Consider the following 15719-nt stretch of genomic DNA (forward strand, 5'->3'; position numbering starts at 1 on the left):
GATGAACCTTTAACAAAGGCATCTTTTCTCCAAAACAGAACGGTTAAGCTATAGGTGTGAACACTGTTTTACAACATAGTTATCAAAAAGTCACTTCTGCTCTCAAGACTCCTGTGGTGTCTGTCATTGAGCTCTCCAGTCACCAGGGAGAGTTTTCCAACCTAGAGAACCCCCGGATTTCCCATGCAAAAACAAGCAGAATCAAAAAACAAAACAAAACCAAAACCCCTTTCAGGCCTTTTTTATACAACACATAAACCTGTAATAAAAAAGGATTAAAGGGCACAGGTCCCACTTTTAACATTTTGTATGTCACATTTAAGAGCGAATGAATGATCAATAGAATTGTGAATTTTCATGTGGGTTGTGTCAATTTCCAGGACTCTCGGTTATTTTAATTCTGGCCTGGCTTAGCCTCTTTCCTTAAAAGTTTACCCAAAGAAGACTGGTGTACAATCAATCAGATGAGAAATCTGTACGCTGCACTTCCCGGTAGAATGCATCCCATCCAGTACAATAGCGTTTGGAAGCAATAGAATATTTTATGTCTGCTTCGTGTCTTTTGGAGAGATCAGCTGAAGGTTAAAATCTTCTAATTTCTACCTTTTTCAAAACCAATGCAAAGCCTGAGGGCTAAATTACTCACTGTTGCAGTGAAAATGACTTTAAATTGGAATGTGCTTGTCTGAATGAAATACAAGACTAAATTTTACATCAGATCCGCTCTCCACTGTAGCAGAGATGTGTATTTACTATGCTCAGACAGAACGCTCGCCTTCTAACAGAGGAATCAGAGTAGCAGCTGTGTTAGTCTGTATTTGCAAAAAGAAAAGGAGGACTAGTGGCACCTTAGAGACTAACCAATTTATTTGAGCATAAGCTTTCATGAGCTACAGCTCACTTCATCAGATGCATTCAGTGGAAAATACAGTGAGGAGATTTATATACACACACAACATGAAAAAATGGTTGTTATCATACACACTGTATGATGGACTACACAAAGATCGACTACAAGCCGTCAGGAACACTATCCCCGATAATGTCACGGCAAACCTGGTGGCTGAACTTTGTCCTCACCCATAACTATTTCACATTTGGAGACAATGTATACTTTCAAACCAGCGGCACTGCTATGGGTACCCGCATGGCCCCACAGTATACCAACATTTTTATGGCTGACTTAGAACAACGCTTCCTCAGCTCTCATCCCCTAATGCCCCTACTCTACTTGCACTATATTGATGACATCTTCATCATCTGGACCCAAGGAAAAGAAGCCCTTGAGGAATTCCTCCATGATTTCAACAATTTCCATCCCACCATCAACTTCAGCCTGGACCAGCCCACACAAGAGAGTCACTTCCTGGACACTATGATGCTAATAAGCGATGGTCACATAAACACCACCATATATCGGAAACCTACTGACCGCTATTCCTACCTACATGTCTCCAGCTTTCACCCAGAGCACACCACACGATCCATTGTCTACAGCCAAGCTCTACGATACAACTGCATGTGCTCCAACCCCTCAGACAGAGACAAACACCTACAAGATCTCTATCAAGCATTCTTACAACTACAGTACCCACTGTCTGAAGCGAAGAAACAAATTGACAGAGCCAGAAGACTACCCAGAAGTCACCTACTACAGGACAGGCCTAACAAAGAAAATAACAGAACGCCACTAGCCATCACCTTCAGCCCCCAACTAAAACCTCTCCAACGCATGATCAAGGACTTACAACTTATTACGAAGGATGACCCATCATTCTCACAAATCTTGGGAGACAGGCCAGTCCTTGCCTACAGACAGCCCCCCAACCTGAAGCAAATAGTCACCAGCAACCACACGCCACACAACAGAACCACTAACCCAGGAACCTATCCTTGCAACAAAGCCCACTGCCAACTCTGGCCACATATCTATTCAGGGGACACCATCATAGGACCTAATCACATCAGCCATACTATCAGAGGCTCGTTCACCTGCACATCTACCAATGTGATATATGCCATCATGTGCCAAGAATGCCCCTCTGCCATGTACATTGGCCAAACTGGACAGTCTCTACATAAAAGAATAAATGGACACAAATCAGATGTCAAGAATTATAACATTTATAAACCAGTCGGAGAACACTTCAATCTCTCTGGTCACTCGATTACAGACCTAAAAGTCGCAATATTACAACAAAAAAACTTCAAAAACAGACTCTAATGAGAGACTGCTGAATTGGAATTAATTTGCAAACTGGATACAATTAACTTAGGCTTGAATAGAGACTGGGAGTGGATGGGTCATTACAGAAAGTAAAACTTATTTCCCCATGTTTATCCCCCCCCCCCCCCCCCGACTGTTCCTCAGACATTCCTGGAAATGGCCCACCTTGATTATCACTACAAAAGGTTTTCTTCCCTCCCCACCCCCTGCTGGTAATAGCTCATCTTAAGTGATCACAATCCTTACAGTGTGTATGATAACACCCATTTTTTCATGTTGGGTGTATACAAATCTCCTCACTTTATTTTCCACTGAATGCATCCGATGAAGTGAGCTGTAGCTCACGAAAGCTTATGCTCAAATAAATTGGTTAGTCTTTAAGGTCCCACTAGTACTCCTTTTCTTTTAACAGAGGAATATACAGCTTAGACCAGGGGTAATCTATTATTTTCTGTCAAGGTCCAAAGGTATAGTCAAAGTCCAGATTCCAGAGAAAATAATACAAAAATAATAACAATAGCGATAAGTAAATTTCACAGTTTGTTCAAAAGCATTTGGCAGTCTGGATTTGGCCCACGGTCTGCTGTCTACCCCAGCTTAGATTGTAAGACAGACAAGCAATGCATTCAGACAAAATGTATTAGCGCATCTGATAAAAGTTCAATTGCAAAATGCTGCAATCAAGAACAAATTTTGTCTTTCATAGTGGGTATTTGGATCAGAGAACAGGGAAAATATTCCTTCCCCTTTCTACACTACACTTATGCTTGGAAGACAAAGAAAAGGATAGAAAAGAGGCTTTTAAGTAGCAGGCTTGGGCCTTGCAATTACATATACTTGCTCAAAAAAAATATATAATGTAACTTTTGAAAGCAAAACAGCATTCTGGACTCAATCTGTACAAATTGGTGCGTTGCCGGTTCAGAATCAGCATTATGCTGCAAGATGGTGAAGTTAAGCAACACTGTTACTCTGAGGGTGACATTGGTTAATCTTACTGTGCTGTCCTTATCAAATCATTTTACATTTGTCTGTCTACATAGGATTTTGTATAGGACCAATCACTGTACTATGTAAACAGTGTCATCACAGCCCCAAAAGCTCTTTTGCACAGCAAAATCACCTTATGAGTAGCCTGGGCTCCAATGCCACAAGGTAAATCAGGGTGAGAGCAAAGATCTATTTCCAGGCAATATCAGTTCATTTTGCACATTAAAATGCATTCCAGTGGTCTGGTGCTCTGTGAGAGAACTCCATTGATGGTGAGAAAAGCGACTATAGATCCCACTCAACAGATCTGCTCCGAGGTAGCAACAGCTTATTTTACATGTTAAAATACCTTTTAGCCCTGTTACCATTGCACACGAATACCGAAGCACAGCCCATTGAACAGTCCCAGCATGCTGTTGCCCATCTTCATCTAAGCAACCAAGGGTGCTTAGATCAAAATGCATCAGTGCCTGCTGGTATCTAATCAAAGCAGGTCACAAACTGGGACCTGTAGTTTCTGCAAGCCACAATTCTGTACTGACGAGAGGCAGCTACAATCTGCTTCATTTTATGCAAACAGGGTAGCTGTCAGGCTCCTGGCAAATGCATGGCAACCTTCATTTGGACAAAGATCAGGCATCTCTATTCCAAACCAAAAGAAGTTATTAATCTGAGCTCTAACTACCATACACACATAGTCTGGACTCTTCCTCGGCTACAGATTGCTCATTTGAACAGCTACAGCTTTAAGTGTAAAAAAAAGAGAAAAATTACTGAAAACTGCAGTAAACTCTTTGAAACAAAGCATTCTGAGCATTTTTGCAAGTCTGGCTTAAACTCATCTGAGCACATGGTGAGGTTCTCATTACTGAGTGGCTCTCTCAGTGAGGGCAAGTGTGTCATCACTGCCAGACCTGTAAAACTTGCAGTTATTCTTCACTTCAAGAGACTAACCTAGCTTTATACTTATGAAAGATCCCACAGAAAAGGAAGAACATCCTAGTGCATTTGAAGTCAAGTACTTCTACTGTGCTGTGCACCACACACACTGAAGAGTTTATGCACTCAAAAAGTGTGTACATGTTAAAGTGAGTTTAAGAAATACCAGTAAACTGAACAGCAAACGTGGTCACAGTAAAAATAATTCCTTTCAATATCAGTGTTACCATCATATCTATACAGATATTTGTAATCATGCCATTCATGTGAATCAGAGTATGACGACTCATACTCAGTGAGGAACTTCAACTACGAAGACACCTGTTGGGAAAATAACACAGCAGGGGACAGATTATCCACCAAGTTTTTGGAATGTATTGGAGACCATTTTTTATTGCACAAGGTGGAGAAAGCTATTAGGGGAGAGGCTGTTCTAGATTTGATTTTGACCAATAGGGAGGAACTGGTTGAGAATTTGAAAGTGGAAGACAGCTTGAGTGAAAGTGATCAAGATTCTAAGGAATGGTAGGAGGGAAAAGAGCACAATAAAGATAACGGATTTCAAGAAGGCAGACTTTAGCATCTCAGGGAGTTGGTAGATAAGAACCCATGCAAAGCAAGACTACCGGGAGGAAACAGTTCAAGAGAGTTGGCAATTTTTCAAGGCAACATTATTAACGGCACAAGAGCAAACTATCCCACTCCATAGGAAAGTTAGGAAGGATGGCAAGAGGCCAGTATTTGCTTAACCAGGAGATCTTCACTGATCTGAAACTCAAAAAAGAGTCCTACAAACAGTAGAAACTAGATCAAATTACGGAGGATGAATATAAACAAACACAAGCATGTAGGGATAAATTAGAAAGGCCAAGATGCAAAACAAGATTAAACTAGCTAGAGACAAACGGTAACAAGAAAACATTTTGACAATACATTAGAAGCAAGAGGAAGACCCAGAACAGGGTAGGCCCGTTACTCAATGAGGTGGGAAAAAACAATAACAGAAAACGTGGAAATGGCAGAAGTGCTGAACAACTTCTTTGTTTCAGTTTTCACCAAAAAGTTTAGTAGCGATTGGATGTCTAACACAGTGAACTCCAGTGAAAATGAGGTAGGATCTGAGGCTAAAATAGGGAAAGAACTAGTTAAAAATTACTTAGACAAGTTAGATTTCTTCAAGTCTCCAGGGCCGGATGAAATACATCCTAGAATAACTCAAGGAGTTGAGTAAGAAGATATCTGAGACATTAGCAATTATCTTAAAAAAAATCATGGAAGATGAGAGATTCCAGAGGACTGGAAAAGGGCAAATATAGTGCCAATCTATAAAAAGGGGAATAAGGACAACCCGGGGAATTACTGACCAGTCAGCTTAACTTCAGTACCCCAAAAAATACTGGAGCGAATAATTAAGCAATCAATTTACAAACACCTAGTAGATAAAAAGATAAGTAAAAGTCAGCACGGATTTGTCATGAACAAATCCTGTCAAACCAATCCAATAGCTTTCTTTGACAGGGATTGGGGTTGTCGAAGATGTGGTATATCTTGACTTTAGGAAGGCTTCTGATACTGTCTCACATGACCTTTTCATAAACAAACTAGGGAAATGCAGCCTAGATGGAGCTATTATAAGGTGGGTGCCAGAGAATAGTTATCAGGGTCAAACTGGAAGGGCATATCACCCAGGGTCCCGCACGGATCGGTTCTGTTCAATATCTTCAGCAATGATTTAGATAATAGCATAGAGAGTACACTTATAAAGTTTGAGGATGATATCAAGCTATTTGAAGGATAGCATTAAAATTCAAAATGATCTGGACAAATTAGAGAAATGGTTCAAAGTAAACAGGATGAAATTCAATAAGGACAAATGCAAAATACTCCACTTAGGAAGGAACAATCAGTTGCATACATACAAAATGGAAATGACTACCTAGAAAGAGGTACTACGGAAGGGAATTTCGGGATCAGAGTGGATCACAAGATAAATATGAGTCAACAGTGTAACACTATTGCAAACAAACAAAAGTGCAAATATTCTGGAATGTAGTACAGGTGTGATGTAAGCAAGACACAAGAAGTAATTCTTCTGCTCTACTCAGTGCTAATTAAGCCTCAAGTGGAGTATTGTGTCCAGTTCTGAGCGCCACATTTCAGGAAAGATGTGGACAAATTGGAGAAAGTTCAGAGGAGAGTAAGAAAAAGGATTAAAGATCTAGAAAACATGGCCTATGAGAAAAGACAAAGAACTGAGTTTGTTTAGCCTGGAGAAGAGAAGACTGAGGGGGGACATGATAACAGTTTTCAAGTACATAAAAGGTTGTTTCAAGGAGGAAGAAGAAAAATTGTTCTAGCTAACCTCTGGGGATAGGACAAGAAACAACAGGCTTTAATTGCAGCAAGGGAAGTTTAGGTTGGACATGAGGAAAATCTTCCTGTCAGGGTGGTTAAAAGCACTGGAATAGATTGCCTAGAGAGGATGTGGAATCTCTGTCATTGTCTAAGCTGCTTTCAAAAACCTCTGAACACCTGTCAGGCATGGTCTAGATAATACTTAGTCCTGTTGTGAGTGCAGAGGACTGGACTAGAAGACCTCTCAAGATTCTTTCCAGTCCTAGGATTCTATGATTCGATGACTCAAAACATCAGTGAGGTTGGCAACAGTATATTAGCAGGCTTGGCAGTACCACCACCATTTAAAAAAGAAAAATCTAAACAGATTTCACCATGCACACAAAAACAGACCAATATATTTCCATCAACAACAATCAAAATTTATAGGGTGGCAAAGTAAAAAAAAATCCTGTTTGAGAACATATTGGAAACAAAATCCAGTGAGTAAGACTTCTGAAGTAGACTTATTATATATGTGCTAGCAAATTAACAGTAAAAACAGGTATGATCTGTTGATTTAAGGATATTTAATTTGTATATTTTGACATATGTTGATAATTTGTGTTTTAACAGTTTAAAGCTTTAACTTTTTGAATTTTATCATAAAATAATTGTTTGACACGCCTCCAATAATCTTGCGCAGCTGTGAAAACTTAAAATAAAAAAATCTAAAAAATGCTTAAAAATAAGCATAGATATCAGCCAAAATTATAAAAAAATTCTTACTCTGCCATGTATTGGTTGATCATAGGATGACTATGAGCCGCCAATGTGATATGGCTGTGAAAAAAGCTAATGCGGTCTTGGGATGCACCAGGAGAGGTATTTCCAGTTGGGATAAGGGGGTTTTAGTACCGTTATACAAGGCACTGGTGAGACCTCACCTGGAATACTGTGTGCAGTTCTGATCTCCCATGTTTAAGAAGGATGAATTCAAACTGGAACAGGTACAGAGAAGGGCTACTACGATGATCCGAGGAATGGAAAACTTGTCTTATGAAAGGAGACTCACGGAGCTTGGCTTGTTTAGCCTAACTAAAAGAAGGTTGAGGGGAGATATGATTGCTCTTATAAATATATCAGAGGGATAAATACTGGAGAGGGAGAGGAATTATTTAAGCTCAGTACCAATGTGGACACAAGAACAAATGGATATAAACTGGCCACCGGGAAGTTTAGACTTGAAATTAGACGAAGGTTTCTAACCATCAGAGGAGTGAAGTTTTGGAATAGCCTTCCAAGGGAAGCAGTGGGGGCAAAAGATCTATCTGGCTTCAAGATTAAACTCAATAAGTTTATGGAGGAGATGGTATGATGGGATAACATGATTTTGGTAATTAATTGATCTTTAAATATTCATGGTAAATAGGCCTAATGGCCTGTGATGGGATGTTAGATGGGGTGGGATCTGAGTTACCCAGGAAAGAATTTTCTGTAGTATCTGGCTGGTGAATCTTGCCCATATGCTCAGGGTTTAGCTGATCGCCATATTCGGGGCCGGGAAGGAATTTTCCTCCAGGGCAGATTGGAAGAGGCCCTGGAGGTTTTTCGCCTTCCTCTGTAGCATGGGGCACAGGTCACTTGCTGGAGGATTCTCTGCTCCTTGAAGTCTTTAAACCACGATTTGAGGACTTCAATAGCTCAGACATAGGTGAGAGGTTTTTCGCAGGAGTGGGTGGGTGAGATTCTGTGGCCTGCGTTGTGCAGGAGGTCAGACTAGATGATCATAAAGGTCCCTTCTGACCTTAGTATCTATGAATCTATAAGCCTAAATATTAGCAACTAGTTTATTCAATGGGCTGAGGAGTAATTGCAAACAGAATGGTGATAACTGCCAGGGAAACCCAATTTCCAGACACTTGACACCAAAAACTTTTTAAATGTACCACACAAATTCTCATTTCTCTGCACAGATAGTGGTATCCCCAAAAGTACGTCAACACTAAACCCATAAATAACTTCTTTGTAAGACTTTTCAGCCTATATCTCCATTCAAATCAATATTCCTTAAAAATAGTTAATTTGATGCTTGTGGGGGGGAAAAACTTCACTGGATTGACAGTCCTGGAGAGATGACACAATGTCTCCTCAGTTGGCAGTAAATTAGCCAAACACCACCATAAAACGTCCCTTCTTTTTAAGGAGCAACTAAAAGGAATAAAACCTATAACTTAATTTCTGCCATTTCACCAACATCCACGCCCTTCAGTTTCCTTCCAGTCTAGCACTGCCCCAGGAAAATAGGAAGGCCTCTTCTCAGTAGATTTGGGGTACATCTTTAAAGGGTTCAAAGTAGCATCGTCAGTGTGCTACATACCCGTGTACAAAAAATACACGACTGCACCACAGAAATTGTTGACGGGGCAGCTATTTAATAGCTAATGTTTATATTTGTACTGCCGTCTTTAGATTTCAGAGTTAACACTCCAATGAGATTAACAGGTCAATTCAGACATCTTAGAGCTATGGTTCCAGGCTATGCTGCATAGAGTTACACTCCTTGTTTTTTTAAAGGTTCTCCTCTCACTCAGGAGAGGTAGATTTTTTTTTTTTTTTTTTTTGGGAAATGAAAGCTTAGATTCTGGAGCATAATCCTGGGGCAGGGGTGTGTATGCGGTGACAAATTCTGGCCAAGGCCAAAACACTTCTATTGCAGCTTTGACACTGCTCTAAGAAGTGTGGTCCTGAATAGGTTTACTACTTTCTAGACTTGTAAGTGAAGTTACAGATGGTCTTTCTGGTAAAAGTAATGTATGATGGTGCGTTCCTACCAGTAAGCTTTGGTCTATTTGTTACTAAAGCTTAACACGTTTCCTTCCCATGGAGAGTATTAGTCATTCATTCATTCACAGCTACACAGCCATCACATGGTAGTTCATTGACTCCTAGACTATTACAAACATCCTTGTTTAGGGGCCTATGAACTCTATTTTATTATTGCGAATTTTCAGATTTATTATTTTCTGACCCCCGCCATTTTTAAAAAATTAATTCTGTCTTTATCGTTTTATCAAAATTGTTTGACACATTAAAAATTAAGTAGCCTTACTATAAATGCATAAAAATGTTTAGAATTGGATTGCAACAGGAAAAACAGATTTTACAGAAAAAAAATCCTACAATTTAAATGAAACATCCTGTAGATATACAGTAAAAGTAATGTGTTTCAAATCACTCTTTAAAGTAGAACCCGGTAATATGATCAAACTGACATTGCTGAACAATAACACAGAAGTCCACAGAAGAGTCGATTTAACTGAATTTATATTTGAATAATTAAAAAATAAAAAATAAATGCACTAAACATAAAATAATTCATCTCTGCAGTAGTCACTGTTGCCATTTTAAATTAAACTCAGTACTTTCAAGCTTCCTATATTCTGAAGGAATGCTTAAATTAATTTCAAATTTGATTAAATAATTTCACACTATCAAGTCAACAGTTTACTGCTGAATAGCATTACAAACTGACAAACTTAAATGTCATTATTTTTCCCATCTCCAGCAGACTTCTCCATTGTGGTACATTATGGTTAGTCAGTCTTTTTGTGTTTTCCTCAGAAAGTGATTCCCTATTGTCTGTAAGTAGATTTTTATATTTACTAAAGCTTCTCTCTCTGTCTACAGAGCTGACAGGGAAGATGATGTAAGGTAGGGCAACCTCTGTTACTTTAGGCACTCATCCCTTCATAACTTTCCAGTAAGTGCAAAGGTCCAGTGGATCTGGAATGGGCTCATTCTGAGTGCTGTGCAGAAACACCAGCCATTGTTCATACAGTTCTGGTCAGGGGTGGGTGAGAGGTGGTAGCTTGCTGTACTGATTGATGTTTTGTTGCATGGGTGGAGTCTGCCTGGGATCAAACAAACAGATCAGTTGCAACACATCTTTTACTGGATGGACATCCCAGTGTTTGGAGAATTTGGTAAAAGCAAGCTGACAGGCTTCATGTGGATTGTCCAGGATCTCTCTCTCCTTACCTATGGAGAAGTCATCCAGGAGTCTGTCAGTTTCTTCACCAAACCAAAAGTTTTGGCTGTTCCAGAAATCAAGATCCCAGGTCTTCCAGAATACTGAAAGCTGAGACAGCTGTAGGGTGGTGGTCAGATGCTGACAGATGGTAAGGGCCGTTATTATTTTGGGGCAAGCTTCAGATATGAAAGCTGTCTTAAGTTTCAGCAAGTCTGATTTCTCCTGACTGCTAAGTTATGTCAAAAGGTTTGTCTCAGCCTGTGCTTTTTCAAAAAAGTCCCAGTCGAGATCAGTGTGCTGTGCATGATATTTTACTGCCTGAAACCAGCTATTCCATCTTGTGCGTACTGCTTCAGGAGGGACCTTCATGGTGTGCACTTCTTCGGACTTAAGAAAAGCAACCCATCTTTGCTTTTTTGACTGGCTTTTTGAAGAAGGCAGATTTCATCCAAGTAATGAAAGATGCCACATTGCTAAAGAAGTGAAAATGCTGCCATGTCTCACCTATCAGATTGATTATATGACACAGATATGTCACATGTACACTGTTGGGGCATGACTCATTTCAGTGTTTCTTTGTATGCTTTGATGCTATATGCAGCATTGTCGGTTACAACTGCACAAACATCACTGAGACTGAGCTGGTTCCTATTCATAGACTCCAGAACACAGTGTGAGAATGTGGAGTGGTTGCAGCTCTCCATGAATATGACATCGTCAAATAGTACTAATCTGTAACACCTAAAAATACACATATTCTGATGTCAAAATTTTTCTACTTGTTTGTTACTAAACAAACTCAAAAATCTGTAATGGAAAAAAAAATCCAGCTTCATATCCACTATTAAATCATTTAATGTTGAAGTTTTTTTTTAATATTATACAAGCATAATATTACAGCTGCACTGCAATAAACAATTAAATTTCCTAATGCAAATTAAATATAAAATGTTTGATAAAATTACTAACAAGCATTTTATAGAATAGCTCCAAAATCCCAATTTGGTGCTTTTTGGGGGAGAAGGGTTAAGGCTATTTTAAGGGGTTATAGCATCTTAAATGCTTTTTCTTAAATTATCTGTACTTTAAATTGTATAAGTGTTTAGTATTTTCTAAGTATAACAAATGTTTTCCTAAAGACCAATGCATACATTATAAAAAAGCACCTACTTAAGAACCTGTCATCATAGTAAAAGAAAAATAAACTTACCTATGAGAATATTTAGCACACTGCAGTCTCCGATATCTGTTGTCTTGTCGACCACTGGAATCTTTTCCACCATGGATTTAGGCCAGCACTGCCACATGTGCTCCTGATAAACACAAGGCAGAATCTGCCAAAGTTCTGCTTTATTTTCAGGCAATGCTTCCCACCATGACTGCAGTGTTTTAAGAGGAAAGGTCGAAGCGTCTTCATTTTTCCCCCTGAGATGACAGTCTCAGCAAAGACCACAAGAAAAACTGCAAACTCCCATCTGGCATCTGCAGATTTCATACTGCCTGCAACTGTTCTCTGTAGAGAGTGAGAACCTCGATGATTCTCATCATATGTGGCGTGATTCTTCAGATAGGGTTTTGATATTAGATGATCGTTGCAGGTATCTTTTCGGGTCCAGTCTACTGTATGTTGACAGCATTTGCAGAACATCATACCACCCGATTCATAGATATCATTAGGCAACAGACTAGCTCTGAACTTTGGTGTCAGTGCATGGTTTCTTAGCTTTTTTGGATGAGCATTTTCCAGTTGTAGAATGCTTTTTAGACATGTTTAATTGTGTACTGAACCATGGGGAGGGGGGAAACTGCACTAGTAGTAGCAGGCCATGTGTCTAAGCAACTGTCAAAAACGAATATACAGTACACCCTTGTTATAAATGCCCTTCACAATAGCAAACCTTGGGCTGTAGCCAACCCTGGATCCCACCTTGAATGAGCAGCGGCACACACAGTTTCTCCAGCCCTGGGGCCGTGTTGGGGGCACAGAGAGCTCCTTCAGCTCTGGGGCCACAGCAGGAAGGCATCATTATTATTTTGTATTGTGCTGGATTTAAAAAAAACGAAACAAAACCACACAGCTGGATTCAGTGTTACGGTTTTGATTCCGCAATTCCGTCCATGTTCTCGTTGATGCAGCTTCCATAGGGCTCTACTTCTTGGCTTTCTTCCATTTCATCTCAGCCTTACCTGTGTGCCAACAATAGGCTTTACCCTAACACCTCATCTTTCATTTTTATTATGCCCCGACCACACCTAACGTTCAGCTCTTCAAAATTACTTAAAAAAAATTATAATCCTGAAAGGACACTCTATAATCTTGATTCTTCATACTGTTTTATATACTCTACCAAAAACACCATGTGATATGGTCATACTTGTAATCCCATTTCATCATAGCTTGACTTTATGTTGGCCCCAAAGCTTAAAAGCTAACTAACAGTTATGTAACAGCTGGTAAATATTACAAAGAGTCACATATCAAACTTACTATCCCACATTGCGCAAACCAGAATACTGTAAAACTTGCTTATAGTAAATACAATCTAGCTTTGTTTTAACTGTATCTTGGAGTGGAAAGAAGCGACGGGGGTGTTATTTAGGTAAACCGACTGCATAAGAATTAAATGTTATGAGGTTGTGCAACCTTCACTGAGTAATGTTCTAATCTAACTCTGCACATTTTATTTAGAATCTCCTGGACTTCCTCTCTCCAGATGGCTCAGTGAAAGAATTAAATGTGGTTGTACAGAACTAATCTGGTTTTGAAAGAACCCGCAGGACTCTCACTACTTGGGCCAGAACTTCATGACTTTTGGAATAAAAATTCAACATGCAATGTATTTTTTACACTTTCTAATAATTGCTTACTGGAGCTACCGTTTCAAGACACAGCAATTTTGGCTCTTGAAGTTGGGAAAGGGTTCAGAGACTAGACAAGGTTGGAAGAAAGAGGTCCAGTATGAAGGCAAGAATGACCCACATTAGAACTGCTATCTAGAGCACTTTATATTCAGCCTCTGCACAGGTGAGAGATCTTTTGACATATAAGATCTGGAACAAGGTAATTAAGGGACTGGAAAGTATAAAGTTCAGAAAGGATCCTCCAGTGAAGAAAAAAGCATAATTTACCAAATTTATCATAGCAAATCTCAAATTAATAACAGTAACAAATTTTACTTAACACTTCTTGGCAGGAAAACTTTACTCTATACCCTGTAACGCAGGCTTCAAAAGTATTTGGCTTTCAGATGTCAAATAAAAAACTCATAACAACCCAACACCAATCACATATTTGTCACTATAAGTGCATATTTGTCACTATAAATGAAATGTCACCTCTCTTTCAGGATTTTTGTTCTTAATCTTAAACTGTAAAACAGAATCCATACTGAGCGTTACCGGTTTTGATCCTCTAATTTAGGCGTTAATCTATAGGGACAAGACTTTCAAAACAAAAACAAAATTCTACTTTAAGTTTTATAATACCCTTATATACCACACCGACATCCACTTATTTTTTCAGTAGAGCTCAAAACGTGCTAACAGATTACATTAAGACTGCTCTGATAGCGACAGTTAAAACATTTTAGGCATAGAAAATTTCATCTAATACACAAACAACTCTAAGTTGCTCACCTAAAGTTGCAGCTGCTGCAAGTCCTGCTGCATATGGATCTGTTCCTGGTGGAGCAGCACTGATGATGTATGGATTGGGGACAAAGGCAGCGGGAGCTAAACCTGCTGAAAACATACCTGTCAGTAAAAACAAACTTAACTAGAACTGCAGCCCTACCAGAATACCTACATGTTTTGGCTATTTACCCTGGCTGCAACTGAAGAGGATAAACAGGCTTGTGTAGCTATGATTTAAGAGTAAGAAAAGCTGGCAGCTACTTTGAGAAGACAAATTATGCATTTTCACATGTAGTTCTTTGTAGACAGCAGACAGTAAGTATCCAGGAGTCTTATTGAAACAATCAAATGTGAAATTCATAGCAATGTTACTGTCCATACGTATATGGGATTTGACTCCGAAGATGCAACATCCCTTAAAGGGCTGGGAAACTAGTCAACTAGAAAAAAAACAACGGGAAAATAAAGAGTAACTCCCAATTAATTTATACTGGTGGGTATTAATACATACCCATAAAATATGTTTTCCCTTGAAGTTCATTTTTGTCATAGGAGCTCAAAGCACTTTAGAGATATAAAAGCATTTTCATAAAAATTTTGTTCAATCTACTAAATTAGGGGAGAAGATGACAGGGGTCTACACCAAAACTGAACAAATATGGAGTGCAACATACATGGTACACGAGAAACAGTGTCTTCATAATTCTTTCTAGCACTTTAAAACTAAGTTCAATTCAATTAGGAAAACCTACAGTTAAACTCTTTGATGCTAGGAAATTTACTCTCACCATTAATGAGTGAGCCCTTGTGAGCGGTTCACCTATTTTTCTATAAACAAGATTATGTACAGTTTTCCCCGAGTCAGTATTTCTTTAATACTATGAATGGTAACATTTAAATAACTGCATCTTAAACTTCTAAGTCTCACCCAGAATAGCCTGAAATTCCATTCTGTGGGAGAGTTAATCAAGACTAAACCATAGTAATACATAAAATATGGACTCGAGTTTCTGTGGTCTGTACTAAAATGTGCATTCTTCTTCATTTCACTGTCCCATTTACCCCAATTCATGTCTGGCTCAGAGTAAATGAATACTTAGAAAATACTCTCGTTACTGAATAGCATTCTCAATGCGGGCAAAGCAAGGGTCATCACAGGTAGAGAGGAATTTTTGGATGCTTTTTAAACGTATAGCAAGATGTTACCAGAATTTTGCAAGATAATCTTCAAACGTGGTCTGCTTCTGAAATCTGCGTGCCAATTATCCATAACTGGGACTGTACTTTTAAAACCCCTCTAAAGCCTAAGGACCTGTTTTCACTGCCAGAGGCTATTCTGAAGGCAGCCATTAGCAAGTAGCAGCAGCCACCGCCAGCCATCTAATAGAGGCGTTAAATGAAGGACTTACCTATGTGCGGCTGATGGGCAGCGGCCAATGCGTACTGCTGCTGCTGTGCTGCCGTCAGCTGCTGAACAGCAAGTGCATTTGGTCTCTGAAATAACTGCAGGGACAAAAGAACAGGCTTGGTTCTTTATTTGTGCACGAGAAAAGTTCTCTCTGA

The 15719-nt window shown here is 39.3% G+C and overlaps 1 protein-coding gene and 1 non-coding gene across 9 annotated transcripts in view; both read right to left on the minus strand.

The window, feature by feature from the left end:
• The window catches only part of PUM1 (pumilio RNA binding family member 1), a 131453-nt gene that overhangs the window by 37555 nt on the left and 78179 nt on the right, over positions 1-15719 (minus strand). For 5 of the 8 annotated variants that reach the window (XM_073317830.2, XM_073317831.2, XM_073317829.2 and 2 more), the window contains 2 exons: positions 15566-15659; positions 14160-14276 (listed from right to left, as the gene is read on the minus strand). In XM_073317830.2, coding sequence (XP_073173931.1) covers positions 14160-14276; positions 15566-15659 — 211 coding nt within the window. The remainder of the gene's footprint in view (positions 1-14159; positions 14277-15565; positions 15660-15719) is intronic. The other 3 variants (XM_073317834.2, XM_073317833.2, XM_073317832.2) reach the window with 2 other exon arrangements.
• LOC140900600 (small nucleolar RNA SNORD103/SNORD85) lies at positions 4044-4130 on the minus strand. Its single transcript, XR_012155669.1, has one exon. It is a non-coding gene; the product is annotated as a small nucleolar RNA SNORD103/SNORD85 (small nucleolar RNA).

This window comes from Lepidochelys kempii, chromosome 19 (genome assembly GCF_965140285.1).
Source record: "Lepidochelys kempii isolate rLepKem1 chromosome 19, rLepKem1.hap1, whole genome shotgun sequence".
NCBI lineage: Eukaryota > Metazoa > Chordata > Testudines > Cheloniidae > Lepidochelys > Lepidochelys kempii.